Raw genomic sequence first — 19,475 nt, 5'->3', positions numbered from 1 at the left:
TTTTTTTTTTTTTTTTTTTTTTTTTTTTTTTTTTTTTTTGTAGATGATAATCCCACTCCACCAGCACCATTTGATCACAGGATTGTCTCAGCCAAAAGGGCGGGGATCAGCAGTTACTATAATGTCAGCAAGAATGAAATCCTGGGAGGGTAAGTCAAGCGAACCCAATCAACATGAAAAGCAAGGCAACGGTTTACAGCCAAGCACCCTGGGAGGTGAATGGAAGCAACATGCCTCACTAGAATTAAAGTCATGAAAGTCTAAGCCCTAACAGTACGTTARAGAGGGATGAAAACAGGAGGCTGATTTCACTGTGTGAGTGGATTTTGGCTGCAGGTTTGGCACCATCAGGCTTGGCTTGTATTTGGTATTGTTCTAGGCCAGCCAGCTGTCCTCAGGCTTTATGACAGTGCTCATAGGATGCTGTAGTTCTTTACATTGCAGCCAGCAGGAGGTAGAGACATACTGTAGCCTTTCTTCCCTCTGTGGATCCCATCCCTGAAAATACATAGATGTTTTCARCTAGATCAAGGAGCTAATTTGACAAGCCATATAGTTTCATGGTCTCTAATGCTGACTAATTTTAGAGGGAGTCATCATTTCTGATGGCRGCATGGTCTTGGGTAGGTGTTGTTTCATCATGAAATCACAACTGTCCCTTGGAGAAGAAGGATGAAATGGAGAGAGGCAAGTTGCTCATGTGAGTGAGTTATTATGCCTACAGTACGTAACATTGGCCTCCCTGAGATTACTCATAACATGTTAAAAGTAAGTGGAGGTAACGCAGTGAGTATTATTGAATCATACATGTTGAATATCAGCTAGAATGGCATGTGATTTTGGTATGCTTAAATGATTAGTAGCAGGTCTAATTTACACAACAAAATAGCAGCACAGCAATTCAAATGGAACCCAACAGGGAGAAGATAATAAGATAATTCCCTTCACTTATAAGCTAGATTACATTCAGCGCCACTCTCGACCACTAGATGATGATTTTTTTTTTTTTTTTTTTTTTTTTTTTTTTTTTTTTTTTTTTTTTTTTTTTTTTTTTTTTGCTTTTTCCCCTAGAGGGCGATTTGGCCAAGTGCACAAATGTGAAGAGAAAGCAACAGGTCTCAAGCTGGCAGCCAAAATTATAAAAGCCAAAGGTGATAAACAGAAGGTTGGTAGAGTGTGATATGAGTGTTTTCTTCCCTAATGGATCCCGCACTTTTCTTCAGCTACAGAACAGAGCATGATCAAGGCGCTCACAAGCTATCACCCTCACAGGATCCACTGGATAGTCATTGGCCGCAGTTCTATTTCCCTTCTCCTCCAGAAGTGCTAGCAACTCATCAAAGTCCTCTTTAGGTTTTCTAGGGTGTTTTTCAGCTCTTTATGTTACTTCAGCTTTTCTTTTTTCCTTTCTGCTGTCAATTCATTAGTGTTTTCTTTAACATTAAAAAATTTGTTAGGCTGTGACATAGCATATTCCCCCCCMCACACACACAGAGCACACTCCAGGCCTTGCTGCAATGACTTGGTGTCAATGACTTGGTGAGGGATGGTGATAGCAGGCATGGTCTGGGCTTCAGACATCAACACAAATGCAGATGAGAAGAATTTGTCTGGACTGTTTTCCAAACCTCCTGGCCATCTGGGTTTTGCTTTCACAGAGAAGCATGCATAGCATTCTTAGTGTGACAGCTGTGTCATTAATGGTATTCAAGGGTGGGATTCAGCTCAGCTGAATGTCTAAAGTGAAACTGTCTGTGGCTAAGTTGGTCACTGAGACTCCCCTTATAGTCAATGGAGAGAGACTGGCACCTCCAGAGAATGACTCAACCCATCCTAAACTACATTCCTGAAATAGTTGCACTGCGTTCCTCTCTTTCCACTGATGGTGAAGGGAGGTTTTGAGGACAGCTTCATTTTGTATACCCAAAGCTGGTTGAAACAAATCCCATCCTGACTTTTTCTTTTCCAGATGTCTTTGTGTCCATCCACCACTTGTCCATTTGCGCTCTCCCTCTTCCTCTCCCCTTCCTTTTCCCCCTGCCCAGCTTATTACTGAAGCAGTCCCCAACTTGAGCTGTGAGTTCAGTCTAGTAGTGCCTATGGCCTTGACATCTGCCACTGCAGGAGCAATCAAAAGAAAACTTTGCCAGAAGTGAGAACATGAATATAATGTTGGTGTCCAGTTCAAACACTAATGACATGCCAGTTTGTGCAGCTTTCTTTGGTAAAGGCTGCTGAAACAATAATACTCATTATTCCTTACAGGATGAGGTAAAGAATGAAATCAATGTTATGAACCAACTGAACCATGTGAACCTCATCCAGCTGTATGATGCATTTGAATCCAAAAATGACATTGTTCTGGTCATGGAATAGTAAGTGTGTTGTTTTCTTTCCCTTTCTATCTTTACAGCTTATGCCAGAATTGTCCATTTCCTTTTTACTTTCYCCTGAAAGTAGAATTGGAGCTGCTTACAGGTGGAAAGAACATGTGAAAGAAGTTCCCTGGAACTAAAACTCAAATTAAAAAAAAAAACTTTTCCTGTGGAACCATTTACAAATAATTTTCCAGTGATGTTGTCAGATACTTCTAATGATGCAAAGCTACTGCCCCATTTGAAGATAGATCTGTGTAATATAGCTTCTCTATAATTTCAAGCAATATTTCACGTCAGCTTAGAAACAAACCTCTCAATATCTCCAGTTCTGTGAGGCAAATGAAAAGGCACCTTACCACAGAGAGATGCCAGCTTTAGGTGTTGAGRCTAGTCTTTATACTGAGTGCCTTTATAGATTAAACCTTTCATACTGGATTATCATGCTACTTAGCCACAAATAGCTGTCTTAAAGTCATGTCAAATAGATATTATTTTAAGAAAGCCAAAAGATGTAAGTGAAGTATTTAAAGAGGTGGTAGAAGGTACAAAGTTATATCGAGTTTCATTCTTCTGGACCTTCTCAGACATTCCTCTGAATTTGACCTACATGATTAGTGTGTATTGCAAAAGCTAAAATTGTACATAGATATCAATTTGTAAGCTGGAGGTACTCTGAAATGGGTGAAGAAATTGAGAAGTCTTTTCGTTGTGATTTTAGATTGCTTCAAATTGAATGCATGGATTGTGTCCCTATTAAACTCTGAGGGAGGAGGACACAGATTTAAATGCAGATTCTCCAACATGTTGTCTTGGTTTTCCATGTAACATCATTAATTTCACTAATACAAAATTATGTTCCAGTGAACACAAGGCCCAAAATTTAACACTTTGTCATCTATCAATGAGTGGGAGACTAGACACTTTGAGACTGGACCCTCAAATGTTGGATAAATTCAGGCCAGTACACATCAGAACATAGTACTTGGGAGGTTCAAGTCAGATTACAATCTCATATTGCAGATCCACTTCACTCATCCTGGCTGTGAATGATTAATAGTGATGGCATTTCAGACAGGTTGCTGGTATATGGTCTTCATGGGGTTGAATTTGGACTTGATCACCACTTCATTGTCTTTCTCTCAACAGTGTGGAAGGAGGAGAATTATTTGACCGAATTATTGATGAAAATTACAATTTGACAGAGATGGATACCATCTTGTTCATAAAACAGATCTGTGAGGGGATTCAGTACATGCACCAAATGTATATTCTTCATTTGGATCTCAAGGTACAGAATTGAGATATCTGTTTTGTACAGTGGCAGCTTGGATTCTACTGTGGAAATTCATTTCGCTCAGGGTAGGCCATACAGCTTAGCAGATTCCCTTGGCAAAAAGAGCAGCGGGACTTACTCTGATTTCCTTAAACCAGTATGTATTTACCATATTAACAGCAGTTAAATCACTGCAAGAGGAAGTAAATTAGATGAGAATTTCAGTCCTGACATCAAGCCTTGCAGTTCTGGAGTTTTGCACAGGCTGATTTTACAGAAAACCCGCAGCTGACCATGGTATTTTGCTACTTGCAATTTTGCTGTTTGGATCTCAAGATATTGTGCAAGTACTATTTAATTCAGCCACACCAGATCTCTGTCTTAAATGTCAAACATGAGATAGGATTTATCCCCATTTTTACAGATCAGAAGGCAAGGTGTAAGTGAAACTAAATTCAGGTCATTTAGGGTCAGTGGAAACCCAGCACACCATTCTAAGGTCTACATTGCTCTATCGTGATCATGAAAACACATCACTAGATAGCTAACTTGAGGGAAAGTACATTAAAATGTGCTCGTATAATTGAAAAATATAAAAATAGCCAGTGGCTGATGTAAGAAATACAGAGTGTCTGTGTTAAGTTTGGCAATAGCTGCCAGTGCAGCTGGAAGCCCAGAAAAAGGTGGCATATTCTGTATCAGGTACATGGTTAGTTATCTGAACTATGCAACCAAATACACAAAAAGTCCCCTCACTTTTTTTAAAAAGCAAAACCAGTTGCACATTCTTATGCCAGTTGATTACTAAGGGTTAACTGTCACCCTTCAAAAAACATTTGTTGAAATGACATTTTTTCATTAGATTGCGCATTTGAAATGGCCTTTCTCCCTCTCCAAGTTTTTATCAAAAAATAGACTTGTTTCTCAACCTGTTTGGTGCCAGAATAAAAAGGGATGATACCTTTAGTTTTATGGCTGACTATAAAGCTCCAAGATGGTTCCTGAGTTTTACAACAAAGCAAAAGGAAAGAAAATGTGCACAAGAGGGTTTTCTCTTTGGTGAGGTTTTTATTACTGCTGCTGGTTTTGGTATGTAAAAACTGAGTTAATACAGTACATTTTTAATGTTGTTAGTTTATATGTTACTGAACTGGTCAAGCAGATGAACAGATACATGTTGAGATCTGCTTCAGTTGCTAATCAGTGACCACATTCACATTTCTCTTTCTTTATAAATATCCAGTTACCTAGAAACCTGCCAAGCAGAAGTTCGCACTGTTCACAAGGACGTGTGTGTTTTGTTCTTGGAGATGGCACAGTTTGAGTAGGAAGTCCAAATGCGAGCAAAACGATACATACACATCCAAGAAATTCTTCCCGGAGACCTCTCTTCTCATGTGCTAGCCAACTTGGCTTCTCCCTTCTGTCTTGCTTGTTCGCAGATTGTTGTCAGTAACGAACGATTTTGGAGAAGGAAGCTTGAAATTGAAAGAAATTCATCCTGACCTTAATAGTCCAAGACCACAAAAACTACGAACATGTGGCGTTTAAGAGGCCTACATGTAAAATGAATTAGTAATGGTGACAAGTTTAACTAATGTTTTAAGGGTTGAGGGCTGTTTCATTTCAAAGAGGACTCTATGAGCAACAAGACAGAGTAGCTATAAAACTGCTGGCAGTGAATATGAGACTCTATTTTAGGTTTCTACATTTCAAAGACAATTGACCAAAATCTGTGTTCAGTCACTTCTATATGAATTTGGAGTAACTCTATCGAAGCTAATGGATTTCTGCCAGGAAGTGAAGAGCAGCATTTGGCCCTATGAAAGTCCACTAGGGTTTAAGCTGTGAATCCCACCTTTCACTAAAATATCTGAGAAAAGCATAAAGTTAATGTGACAACCCTAATATATCAGTGTTGAATCAGACAGTTACTGCCAGAATATCCATGAAATCAGAAACTTAAGACTGTAAGATAAACTTCAAAGCCCAGCAAAATCATTAAAAAAAAAGAAAGAAAGAAAAGAAAGAAAAAAGAAAAAAGAAAATTCCAATGTCAACTCATTAAGGTCTGTAAAATCACAATGCCAGCATCCTTAAACCCTGTTTGGAAACTTGCATTCTCTGTCGCACTCCCCCTAATGAGTTCTTTATCTAAACTGCTGCCTTATGTCAAATTGAAAAGCTAAGAAGAAAAAGCAATTACAGAGCACAAAATGTACAACCTCATTGGCCATATGACAGTAGGGGGAAGTACCCATGCAGAGAAATCTGCCAAGGAGAAAAGCAAAAGGTGCTTATGAAATATTTGCAGTATTTTTAGTGTTTTTTCCCCTATCATTTACTAAAAGTCCAGTTTGTCACCCTTGTTTCTTGTTAAAGTGTTTTCTGGTTTCTCTTGGCAGCCTGAGAATATCCTCTGTGTGAACCGAGCAGCAAATCAAATAAAAATTATTGATTTTGGGTTGGCCAGAAGGTATGTGAATGTGAACTTTCTAAAAGTAAATGATTTAGTAAACAATAGAAAAGATATTACATCTCTACAATGACACATTTCATATATAAYAGTCTTCTACTGTTCTTGGTACAAGTGTAATGTGGCTCTTTTAACCAGGGGTATCTTTTAGTAAGGAATGTTTACTCATTCATGGTGAGTAAAAGATAYTAATTTTGAAGAGCTTTTTTCAGCTGGAAGGTTGAAAGAGGGCTGATTCTACTTGGTCATACATATAGCTATAATGGAACAGATAGAGTGGACAAAACCAATGGTCAGTCTTGTCTGGTCTCTTACCTCCAAAGCTATGAGATTCTCCAAGCGAGAGTTTAAGGGACCATCACGAGCTATTAGGATATAACCCATGCCATATCATTTGCTAGCTTAGTCAGATATCATAACCTTAGTGAAGAATTTGCTGGTTAAAAATTCCAGGCCTGTTATATGGAGAAGGCCCAAAATGGTAACAGCTGTTGTGAAAAGTCCTTGAAATCTGAGTTTCTTCCTGTATCCTATTGTGTAGCAGTTGATATAAATCTGAAGTATGAAATAAATCTTGCAAACATTTTTCATTCATATGTATAGATATACATTTTTTTTTCACTTTGTACCTCCGTCTATCCTTGTTTTTCTTCTGAAAGTTCCAGATGCTTCTGAAATCTTGTGAAGTGCTCAGTAATGTATGWTATAGCTCAAATTAGAGCTGTAATTGGTGTCCTCTGTTAATGTTTCCATTCCTAGATATAAACCCAGGGAAAAACTTCGAATTAATTTTGGGACTCCAGAATTCCTTGCGCCTGAAGTTGTGAATTATGAGTTTGTCTCCTTTCCTACAGACATGTGGAGTGTAGGAGTCATTGCTTATATGCTGTAAGTAGGATTCAATCTCTTCTGTGTAAACTGTTTCTGTATTGAAAGTTGTCAGTCATCCAAATTTGTTGTTATATTAGAAGATTGACAAAGTTAGAACCTAAAATAGATAACATAGGCCTCTTTCCAAATTCTTTGATAAGGAATTGGTCTTTACTGTTAATGGCTAAGACTTCCTTAGCCAGTAACCTGTTGCAAAGTAGGGCCAAGAGTAACAGAACAATCTTAGATAGAACATCAGAGATCATATACAGGAAGAGGAAATGACAAAAGGAGTAAACATACTTCTTTTTAATATAGGCTGAGTGGATTGTCTCCTTTTTTGGGTGATGACGACAATGAGACTCTCAACAATATCCTGGCTTGTAGTTGGAATTTTGAAGATGAGGAATTTCAAGATGTTTCTGATGTGGCCAAAGATTTCATCTCAAAGCTTCTCATCAAGGAAAAATGGTATATAATCCCTTTATCTTTGAAATATACATTCCATAACATCATGTCACAGATGTGTCACTTGTACTRCTCCTTTGCAGAACTGTCATGACTTACCTAAGTTTTTCTATATCCAGGAAGAATATTACAATGCCACTTCATTGGTGTTGTTTATAGTGTACATAAAATGCTCAGAAGTTACCTGAATTTGTTTTTTCTGTGAAACAGAAAAATCTTTCTAACTTTTCSTATTTCATGCATTAGCTGCAATCTGGCATAAAGTGTCCTGCAGCCACAGCATTGCATGATGGCAGAACACATGACCAGTAGAAGATAATTGTTGAATTGTAAGATTCTAGGAAAAACATTTAATAGCTTTCTGGTTTTCCTTTAGCTGGAGAATAAGTGCAACTGCTGCCTTAAAACACCCATGGTTATCAGACCACAAGCTCCACTGCAGACTCCAGGTCCCTAAATTTAAATATCCTTGTGCATTGTAGATCTGCTGTTTCCTTTTTGTGTTGCCACATCACTATTTGCTTTGATATTTTTCTCATATGTTTTTGAGTCTGTGCTGCTGCTGTATTTCTTGCCACTGTGAGCCATATGTCTCYTTGCTTTTATTTAGTTGTTATAGTTTGCATGCTCACACTTGCTCATGGGTTCTTGCATGTCTGGCAAGAAATATAGGGTCATGCGATTGTTGTGTTGTCGAGTGGATCCATATCTYAGCAAAATGAGACTGTTTACAAAACACGCACTGAATTATCATATATTCAAAGGGGGAGTTTTCCAGGTTGGAGTGGTTCTGCTTACTGCTTTGAAAATCCTTTCAGGATCTCCTGAAGTTTGATATAATTGCTCTTTGTTTTTTTCCTACCTCTTCCCAAAAGATAYCTTTCCCAATAGAGCTTAGAACCTCAGCCAGTGTATATGTCCGTACTTAGGCACCTTCTTGTCCTTGGAAGATAGCCGAACAAAGGAAGCAGTTATTTTTTCAAGTGGAAAAATCCATTTGGCTGAGTTGGAGGATCAACATGATTTTAAATAGTTTTGATTATTCCTTTTTTAAGGAGCCACTAAGTTTGGGAAGTTCAAACTGTTGAGTTTACTGTTGCCTGAATCTAAGTCAGTCCAATCTGGTTCAAGATAAGATCAATTTAAGCAAGTTCCAGAATTTTTATAGCATTTTGAAGCACAGCATTCCTTTCCTGCTTTGCAAACTAAGCATATCAGTGTTAAATAAAATGACAGCTGCAGTGCCTAGGCTGTACATGCCAAGCTGCTTTTTGAATTGCAACCATCATTAAGAATTAGCAGACCACAATATTATTTAATAAAATAATCTTACCAAAACAAGAACAAATATCATGACAATAATACTACAGCAGTAGGTCCGTTGATGAGGTGGTGTGGTTTTTGGGCTGAGTAGTGTCCTGGAAGTTCCRACTTTGAGAGATGTTCCTGTTACACAGAGTAAGAATAACCAGAAGTAGTATAAAATGGGAAATAGTAAGAATCAAATAAATTATTATAATTGCAATCAAAGTATAATTTTCCTGAAAATCTCCCAGAAGAGCAATGCCCATGAGWTTATTAAAAGTCTTATGAATGTGCATATATAGTAAATGTATATGTGCATATGGGAGTTTGTCACAGGTAGGTATCTCTTTTGAAGGATCCATGGGATAATTGTGATTCTGTTAGTAGGGCKCCAGTGAAGACCCTGCCTGAATCCTTGGGGGGCAGGCTGTTTTTTCCAAATGTTACAAGAACATGAGGTGCTTCCCTGGYGGGATGCTTGTCTTCTCCAGTTCTCTGCTGAGGAAACCCTACCCTAACAGAAGCTTTAGAACTCATTCCATCCATATAGCTCCTCTCCTGGTATTAGCTTTACTAAACACGCTGATGTTGCAGTGTTCTGCTGTTATCTTAATTAGAGGTGAGATGTGATTGATCCTCAATTAATGTTTCCTATAATGGCATCTTTCTTTCTTTCTTTCTTTCTTTCTTTCTTTCTTTCTTTCTTTCTTTCTTTCTTTTTCTTTCTTTCTTTTTTTCTTTCTCCCTAGGAAAAGGCTAAAGGTGGCTGTGTGTCTCCAGCATCCCTGGCCCAATAACCTCTCCGAAAGAGCTGCCAGACAGAAGGTTTGTTTCAGGTCCCAAGTGTTTCTTCAGACATAAATGCTGTAGCCCTGTGGAAGGGATCAGTGGGAAGCCGAAAACCCTACACAGTCCAAACTGCACAGTCCAAAATGTATTCACCACCAGTATTCTCACTGTTACTGTCCCTGTCACTTATACTAAATCACAGCAATGTGCAAAACACCTTTTGTGTATGAAGCCGTATGTGCTGCAAACCTTGGCCATTTTAAGGGAATAGTTATGCTCCCAATGACTCTTATGAGGCAGGATTTCACCCAATTACTTTTCAGTCCTGAAAGCTTTCAGGTTTTCATGTTGTGGTTAGGAGTCTGATTTAAAAAGAGTATAAATATGAAAAGTAATTACTTTTTAGCAAAGGCACAGGCCAGACCCTCAGGGCAGTTCCACTAACTGTAGTGGAATGAAAGYGAGGTGTCTTCTGAAAGAAGTTGCTCCACACTTTTGAGGAGTGCCAGTAAATTCCAGCAGGGCACCTCTTTACCCTTTAGACTGTAGCAGCCAAAGCAATTTTGACAAAGTGTTTCTCTCTGCCCTTTTTCTGGGTCCGTGTCTTTGCTCTTTCATTAACAACCATTTCATTAGTGGTTCTCAGGCTAGGTTTGTTGCCTCCCTTGGGGGGGTCAGGGCGACACAAGTCTGCTGTCGTGTTCTTTCCGTGGTCTTTGACCAAAGTGTACTCACTCAGCTGCTATGAAATCAGGCTACTTCAGACAGCAGAATATCTCCATAAACTGGTACACTCATTCCCACAGCCCATTTTATGAACTACCACAGAAACTGGCGCCTCTGTTGAAAGACCATGGGAACCATTCAGTTTCTGGAGGCATCTCAGGGCAAAGCACACTTTGTCAAAAGGGTCAAGATGTGAACAAAACTGAGAACACACACATTGTAATAACCACTTCCTTTTAGCATTGCATCACAAATAGTAACAAGGATACCAAAATAAAAGTAGTRCACTTTTCACTGTGTGCAAGTTTTTATTGTTGTCTTCATCTATGGTCTGCTGGATAGTGCAAGGGATGTGCTAGGTTTTGCTTGCAACACATTTTGACCAGAAACATGTAAAAAAGAAAGATAATTGTCAGAGGTTGAAATCTGTATTGTTCCACTAAGTATAAGATCAGAGCAGATCTTATACTATGCAGTGTAGTAAAGCATAAGTTAATGAGCTTTAAATGAGATATCTCAGATACCTGAAGCTGCCTTTCTGTGGYAGGCTGGAGATCAGTGAGGGCTAAAATACAATTATTGTCTCTTACACTTGCTATCTAAAGGCACAGGATCTCCTGATATGGTCATGTCCCAGCATCAACTTGCCTAATGTGAACTCAGTTGGGCTACCTCTTTGTGATGCTCAGCATTCATCCTCACTTCACTGGTACTGTGCTGGGTGACATGAAGCTTTGGTCCACTCAGCTGCATGCTTCCACAAAGTAACTTTCRAAACTAGTCCTATCTTTCCCTTTTCAAGCTACTAACTGTGCAGCAACCAAATGTTAAAAATTCTCTTATCTAATCCAAGAAGCACTGTATTACATAATTTTCTGTTACAACCAAGATCAGCTTTGAGATAAATGGACCGTGTCACAGCAGGCAAAATAATTTTTGAATAAACGTTTTATAGCTTTGTAGTATAGTAATGTACCCATGAGCTAACCTGCAGGAAAATCTGGTTTCTGGCTTCTGCAGTGTTATTTCCTCTGCGTGTGTTTTACTTTTTTGAGTTTATTTCAGTTTACTTAATGAATGTATCTAAAGTCATAGCAGTGTTTTATTTTTAAAGAATCCCTTTAGTTAAGTGTAGGCAAGTAGAGCGGTTACCACATTTAACCCAAAATAATACRTTCAAGTGCCAGCTCATTTAGAACTGGCATCATAAATGCTTGCAGYGGTAATGCAAACAAATGGAGAGGTTTATGCCCTCCCTTTTTGTGCTGTAATCTGGATTACAGGAGTGGCAAAAAAGCAGTRCAGTTACATTTCAAGAGAGACATCCAGGACCATTTCTCAATTTCACAAAGAGGTCTTGTCTTTTTAGTGTTGTATAAAACATTTCACAGATAGGATGGCTGCGAGAACCCTTTGTAAGCAAGAAGTTTCATCACTGCTTTCTTTTCCTCATGCACACACACAAAAAAAATGCCATGTGGTTGTCCTAGAATGCTTAACCAAATAAAAAAGTATACTGCTGAATTAACTGGATTCTTATTTTGTTTATTTTGCAGAAAAGCTGCTGTGTGGTTACTGCTGCTAAGAGATTTGAAAATATCAGCAGTCTTGGTGCTTTAGCCCCCTGCCATGACCCAGACGTCTACTAAATGGACCAACGGCACTTYAGTGTCCAAGCATCGCTGAGCTGCTTCCTCTCTATTCAGTTATCAAAAGAGGGAAAGTATTTCTGCAGTTTGCAGGAAGATGTTTTTGCTTGAACACATGTTCTCCATGGCTGATAGTGCTACTTTAGCTTGGATTCACAATGATCTTTTTCTTCTATCATCTAGTCTTTCATCCTCATTTAGCTGTCAAAGGCTCCTTAAGGTTCAAATCAGGATGTTTTTAAATTAGGTGTTTCTCATCTCAACTCAGAAAACAGCCTGTCACTGCATTATATTTGTAGCCAAGGTCAATTTGACACCAAAATTTAAAGCTGCACTGTGCAGAAGATCTGATGTTTGATTTTTTCTTCTCGCATTAGAATGAGCTAAGAATTAACTCAACCAAAATTAAAGCCATATTAATGTCAATAGAAGTGAGAAATAAGGCTTTTCTTGCACATAGGTGAATTTTCAGCATCCATGATACACTTTAAGTTTTCCTAGCCTGACTTTAAGTTTTCCTAGACTTTTGTTTTAGGTGCCATTTGGTTAATCAAACAACGAAGGAAAGGTACTACTCAGTCATACCCAGGCAGACCGTGCTCTCCAATACACAAGCGTAATTCAGAGTTATTTTAACAGAATATGACTTTACAGCAGTTACTCTGTTTAAGGCTACTGGCACAGAAGAGAGTCAGTCCTCTGCTCCTTACCGCCTCTGAGTACAGGCCTAAATGAAAATCTTCTGTTTTTCAGAACTGTTTTTTTTTTTCTTTTTTTTTTTTTTACCAGCCACTCAGATTCATAACTAGGAAACAAAACTGGGAGTCAAAACAAATGAAATCTTTACCTGATATTGTCTGAGTATGGCACATCATCAAGCCAATCTGAGTCTTAGTTGCCTAGGCTGTGAATTAAAAATAATGAGTCTTATTCTCTGCTGTATATGGCTTTCTAACCGCTTGGTTTCAGTACTACACAAATGCAGAGTATAGTGATTATTTTATTTCGTGATGCTGATATATTGTGGTGCCTTTAGATTTTCTTTGATTAATCGAGTTCTAATCAAACTACATATTAACATAGTTATCTCAATGTATCTATCTATACATTTCATATATATTTATATTTAAATAATGTATTTTGTTAAAGGGGATCAACACAAAGACAAAACTCAACGGTATTATTCACCACCACCCAATGATTCATTTTTCATATCTTTGTCCTTTCTGAATTGCATTCAGATATGAAAAAAAGGGGCCCATTAATGGGACGTCATGGCCATGACATTCTGTACAGCCARTCTGATCTAATGTTTTAAAGCCATTGTAGTAGCTCTGTTAAGACTGCTCCTCTAAATGAATAGGGCTTCTCATAGCTGTGAAACCTAAGAAATACTTGTATAACGTGTTGCAACTATGTGAGTACCATTACTACTATCGCACAATGAAAAAATCACCATGTAACTGTAGGATACCATATAGAGTGCTGCCGCCTTCAGATCTTTATTCATAGTCTTAACCAAAGTAAAATTCCACTAACGCAAAAGGAAGTTTCTCTAGGAAAAGACTAAGTAGCTGCAAAGCAGGAAAACAAGGATATGATTTCTAGCTATAAACTGGGCTGCTTATGTTTAGTCACCATGCATGTTTGTTAGTGCAAAATAAATAGAAAATCTACCAGGCACCTTTCTGTTAAGGCTGAAATTCCCACTGCTATTTTGTCTACCTGCAAGATGTTAGCTTTTTGTACAATCAACAACTCGACAATCAGACTAAAAAACAGTAGGATAACTTTGAAATGGCAAGATCTTGCTATGCACTTTAGTGCCAATTCTCTAGGATTGCATTTGAGGTTTTGTTTTTCCTGTGATAGGCTTTTACCTGAGTATGAATAAATTGCATGTTTTTTTTGAATTGGTAACTATGCTAAAATAACCGTATCTATAGTCTTATCTGCTTTACTGCTTACTTGGCTTAAGAGAATTTAATGCTTGTGGATATGTACATCTGAGTAGTAATTAAGAGTACAGTGTGGTAAAGATCAGGCCCATGTTAGAATGTGTTGCACTGCATCAGCCACAGTTCCTCCAGGAGTCGTAGGAGAATATGGGCTCCGTTTCGCACATCCAGAGAGTTCATCAGTACAGCTCCCTGCCAGAAATACATACGCATGAGTTACTAGGAAGGGTGGAAAAGTTTGATGTATTTCACCCATCGGGGGAGGCTGGGCCCTTTCAAAAGGCACCTTGCTTGCCCATTGCTTGTGCAAATCCACAGGGTGCTAATATATTGTAGAGATTTGACTTTCATTCTTACTAACATGTATAGTAGTGGCCAAATTCTTAGGTCTTGCCTGCAGACTGCTCCACTACTTCATCCTTAGAACAGGCTAATGTTGAGGCAGGGCGGCATTTGGAAGAGACTTTACTAAGTGAAAGGCTATGGTGCAGCTAAGGCACCAGGTGGTGCCCAGAGCCTAGTGCAAGGATGGGCCTTGCAGATATCCGGCAGAGGAGGAAGAAACGCAAGCATGCTTCTTGTTATTATCCCAAACACTCTAGATCAGCAGCAGTGTGAGTCAAAAGGGATATATGTGCATAAGCAACATCATTATTGCTACTAAGGCTAAAATAATTTTACTGCTGTAAAATTCTTACTGCTGTGTATAGCACTGTGTCTGAGAAAGATGTCTCCAGAGATGTTTGTGTCTGTTGTAATTTAGTGAAATAATAATTGACACAGCTCTTTTTCAGTGGCTTTTTAAAGGCTAATTCTGCCTCATTGCACTTTGAGCAGAATGGTGTTTTGTGTGTGTGTGTGTGTGTGTGTTCAGGTTTGTTGTTGGTTCTTTTTTCCTTAAATACATTTTATAATAACTAATAATTAAAGACTGCTATATTAAATTATTGTTTTGACATATCATTATTGACTTTCTACTAGGTAAAGAAAATGCTTTTTCTAATAAGCTGAGTGTGTCTATGGGAGTTTGCTTACTGATATTTTTTGTTAGATATTGGTTTAAGAAATTTCATTTGGAAATTGAATTACTTGTGCCCAAGAGCAGGTTTAGGTGTGAAGGRCACTTTACTAGCTGTGGTTACTCCATTTAGCTGTATACCCACAGACAGTCAGAAATGGCTGCAGGTACTACAATCATAACCAGGAAACAGTGATGTAAAAACATCAGTTATGKTAGAAGTGGTAGTGTGTCAAAATACATATATATGGTCTGTGTATGCCATTGTATTTTTCCTGATGCATAAAAATTAAGRGCCATATCATGAGGATACAGTGATTTGTCCCATGTGATGATTTGACTCTTAAGTTTGCAAACAGCCTCCCTGCTGGACTGCAGAAAGGAAAACAGCTTTCTGTTCACATACATAGGCAACTTTATCAATAATATTATATAGTGACTCTTTTACAGTGATGAMCTGTGGGAATTCACTGGAAGTTGAAAGTGCTCAATAACTGACAAAATTTCCCAGAGTCTCAGAGGCAACTTTACTCAGAAAAGCATGGATTTACGTATCAGGCACTGAGATACAGCTATCGTCTATTGTCTGTAAGAATTAGAATGCTGTTATTCCCATTTTTATAGATACYGCAGAGAGCTTAAGCTAGAGAAATTCTCAAAGAGATTTGCCCATGATGTATTAGAGCAGACTAATACTAGCATCAYAATTCGAACCTAAGTCATTTTGACTCAAGGTGGGACACTGGGCGGCTTTTGAACTAGTTTTACATGTKGAATATCCTGGAGGTTATGAACAGGTAAACATGCTTTACTACAGAAAGATATCTATATTTACCATATTCATAGTTCTGAGAACCTGCAGCCATTCAYTCCCCCTGAGCACCCTCATGGCATAAGCAGCTGGCAATCAGTGATAATCCAGTCTGGAGATTACAACAGGAGCTGTTTTTGAAATATTTTTTCAGGTTCCTTCTTATGTCAGAAGCTGAATAAAGTTAAAGCCTAAGCTAAATTCTGCTCTAAAAGTTGTTCCAACTGGTAATAACAATGCAGCTTCACAGAGTTAAATGAGGAAAGTGCTTGGTCCACCTTTTTGACGTGAATAGCTCAAGAGCCCAGTTTAAATACCCCCTCCCCACCAAAAAGCCTATTTTGTTCCAGTATCAAGGAATAGTTAAAATAAGTTTTAGTTAAGGACTTAAAATAAGTCRTTTAGTTAAGGAAGGTCAATCAAGATACATTTTTTTGCAGTGGTAAATCCGCTACAGTGAGAGTCAAGGTATTTTACCATCTTCCTGTTTGCAATTTAATACTGACAGTACAAATTGCTGACAGCTTCTTTCAGCAAAATAGTCCCCACTAGCAGGAGTTCTGAGAAAYGCAACTAAATGTTTTTCAGCTCTTCTTCACTGACAGGGGGCTGAAAACATCCCACCCCCTGCCCCTGCCTCCTCCAGTGAACTTCTTAGCTTGTGAACTTGCAGTAAGTGATAATGACTGCAGTTTTGCTTTAGCATCTAAACCCACAGCAGTGATGAACAAATACCGCTATTCCATACTCTTTCCTGCTTTCCAGGAGAATGCTGCATCTTTATGTATCACTTTTACCATCACCAGTATATACTTGCTATGGTGTCTCATGTGAATGAAACTAAAAATTGCATGAATCCATTTAGGAACATTAGACTGTTTCACCTTCCATGAAGGCTTAATAGCTGAACTACTAGCTACCTGTTTTAAATAATAAATRAAGACTAGTAGAAATAACTCTTTGTAAATATGTTGTTTAGCTACATCAGTAGTTAGTGATCACACTATGATGCAGCAWAACTCATCCTTTTGTACCCCACAGCAAACTTCTCTTAAAGTTAAATGTCAGGCATATTAGAAGTAAATGCTGAAGCATGTGGATTTTCAATACATTATATCATTTTGGTTTGCACGTCTGATTTTGTAGATTAGTGCATGTATCTCTAGTATGTGTTCTTCTGYGAAAAACATAGAGCATTCTTGTAAACAGGTAACTGAAGAATAAATGCTGATTTTGTTTACTCCAGGGTTGTTTGTTGCCTGTATTCAATGTGCCTGTCAATTATACTAGTACATAAWAGAAAGAAACGGGGGCTGGAGGACAGAGAACAGTTTTATAACAGCCGGGYGTAGGACACACAGCTGCTGGCTCTTTACACCAGCTCAACACAGTGCTTGGACCACCAGTTATTTCAGCAGAGCTGCACTGGCTAATACAAGCAAGGCTTTTTCTTGCCATGCTTTCTAAGCAGGTAGGTAAGAGATTTTTTTTCTTCTGAATTAGTGGACTATATACTTCTGTACAAAGGCTTTGCTTTCCCTTCATCCTGAAAATATGTTCTAGTGATCTCTTATGTGCAGCATCACTRCAGTCACTGATAACTTTTGGAAATATTGCAATACTGTATTCGCAGCCTGAATTTGAACTCAGACTCTTTGCATGTGTTTCTGTCTCCATATGGAACTCAGCTGAATTCAGTACATTTCTGAAACTTTGCCAGGTTTTATATTTGTGAGCTTCTATGCTTGACCAGGCCTTACACATTTGCTCTTCATTTGCTTTTCTAAAGCCACTCACTGTGTTTTGGCTTTCAGTGCCTTTGACCCTGATGTAGGAGACTTCTGAAAACACTAGCGTCTGTGCTTTATAATTGATGAGGAAGACTTTGCTGTAGTACCTCAGTCCTCTCAGCAGCTCCTGCTAAATACATGCCAATGGCAAAAATAAAATAAATGTGGATAAAATAACACTCAGCTCCCTGTATGAGTCTGTAAAGCAACTCTGCACTTTTAAAATGTGTTCACTAAGTGCATGTGGTTAAAAATACGTTGACTACAGGAAAAAAGTCCAACAAGGGACATTCATAATTCTTCATTAATTAATAGTCAACCCTTTTTCTCCCCCAATTATTTTAAACACCTGCTCACAGTAAATTTCCTTTGCAATTTTTTAATGTTACTTTAATATTACCCAGAACTTGGAAACATACACTGGGCTTCTCTTATTTTTAATTATTTTCAAATTAATTTTAATTTTCTGAATATTTTCAGTCCTGCCCATTTGTTCAATAAAACTGAATTTTAATTTTAATTTTTTTTTTCTTAAAGGCCTCCTAAAGTTTCCAGAGACTGCTTTTATGGGCTGTTTTAATGAAAGGCTTTGGAAGGGGACTGGAGATTTCCAAATTCCTCTTTTGAAGCCTCCTTGTCTAAAGGGGAAAAAAAAAATCACTTCATCAAGAGTGACTCACATCTCTTGCATACAGCAGGTATTCATCTGGGAGCTAAGCCATCTTGTACTAAGAGTATAGACTGGAAAGGAAACTACGGACCAGATCCCCCTCGGGTCTTAGTGACTTCAGTGGGAAGCTAGGGTGGTTGGCCATTGGCAGGACCAGGCTCTCTCAGCTCTAGGCTATGCCATTTCAGGGCCTCCTGTAAAGCTTGCTGAAAGTGAGGAGTGCCTTTCACCATCTCTGGATCAGGCCCTAAATCAATGAAAACCTTGGCAGGGGCTTCAGTGTGTACAGACCTGCCCCCACCGCCAGTGGTGGAACTAACTACAAAATGAGGCAGTGCTGAAGGGTTTATTCAGTGACTCACAACTTTCAGACTTTTCTGGGCACAGCAGCACTACCACCCTCTACACCCTCTAGCAATACTACCATGCCTCTCTTGTGCTGAACTGGCAGAGTCTTCCCTCAGGCTGAGCATGTGGCAAACCTGCGGCCGTGAAAAGAAAACACTTTGACCCTCTGCGATCAGAAACAGGTTATTTACTCCCCTTAAATATTGTAAGCTGTTATAAGGAAACAAATGTAAGCCAAATAGCACTGGTGTGAGCCAAGTAACCTGTGGATCAGCACTGTGCAAACTGTACTGTCCTCAGTGCTTCTCCTCATCGCTGCTGCACTCTTATTTTACTCTGTTTTCACAAAGAGCCTGGGTTTTGAGGCACTTAAAGGAAGCCCAGAGCATCCCAGTTTGCACCCRTTGCTAGTGAGCACATGATGAACATACTCACTTCCACCAACAGATTAGGTGAGAGACTATCTCCAGGACACAGTTTATTCCCATTTACTGTGCACACATGGCTCTGACCATGGGCAGAGATCAAGATGAGGAAGTGAAGGTGAATGTCTTCCTTTCACTCCTCTCCAGCTGATTTAAACGTGTCTCTCTTCTTTGCTTTAGGTGACCAAGTCACTGTTTCATAAAGTCTGGCTTTGGCTATCTCTGTAACATATTTAGGGGTGACATCTGACCACSATGACGAGTGACCCTCAGGATGCTCTTGGCCCTTCAGAAACAGAACTACTTGCACAGAGGGGGAACTCTGAAGCAGAGAAAATTCCTTGAACATACCAATCCCATTTGCAGTTGCGTGGGCCCTGGGTGGCTTAGAGACACATGGCAGGTTCTCAGTCTTGTTAAAATGTGATTGACTCAAACTGGCAACTGAGCGTTCACTCAGCAACATAGTGTCGCCTGCCACTTGGCAGMCCCCCCTTTTTCTTAGGCTGTTTTTAAACTGG

At 38.8% G+C, this 19,475-nt stretch overlaps 1 protein-coding gene across 1 annotated transcript in view; it reads left to right on the top strand.

The window, feature by feature from the left end:
- LOC146584969 (myosin light chain kinase 2, skeletal/cardiac muscle-like) overlaps nt 1-9,595 on the top strand; it is a 72,838-nt gene extending 63,243 nt beyond the window's left edge. The window contains exons 6-14 of the mRNA XM_085323776.1: nt 44-149; nt 1,072-1,165; nt 2,266-2,375; nt 3,525-3,666; nt 6,057-6,127; nt 6,887-7,015; nt 7,316-7,468; nt 7,842-7,914; nt 9,520-9,595. Of these exons, the coding sequence (XP_085179902.1) occupies nt 44-149; nt 1,072-1,165; nt 2,266-2,375; nt 3,525-3,666; nt 6,057-6,127; nt 6,887-7,015; nt 7,316-7,468; nt 7,842-7,914; nt 9,520-9,567 (926 nt within the window). The 3' untranslated portion in view covers nt 9,568-9,595. The remainder of the gene's footprint in view (nt 1-43; nt 150-1,071; nt 1,166-2,265; nt 2,376-3,524; nt 3,667-6,056; nt 6,128-6,886; nt 7,016-7,315; nt 7,469-7,841; nt 7,915-9,519) is intronic.
- Nucleotides 9,596-19,475: the final 9,880 nt, after the last annotated feature.

The sequence above is a fragment of the Rhea americana genome, unplaced genomic scaffold, assembly GCF_003343005.1.
Source record: "Rhea americana isolate MKP2758 unplaced genomic scaffold, rheAme1 scaffold_87, whole genome shotgun sequence".
In the NCBI taxonomy this organism is placed as follows: domain Eukaryota; kingdom Metazoa; phylum Chordata; class Aves; order Rheiformes; family Rheidae; genus Rhea; species Rhea americana.
This window is presented reverse-complemented; position numbering and strand designations above follow the sequence as displayed.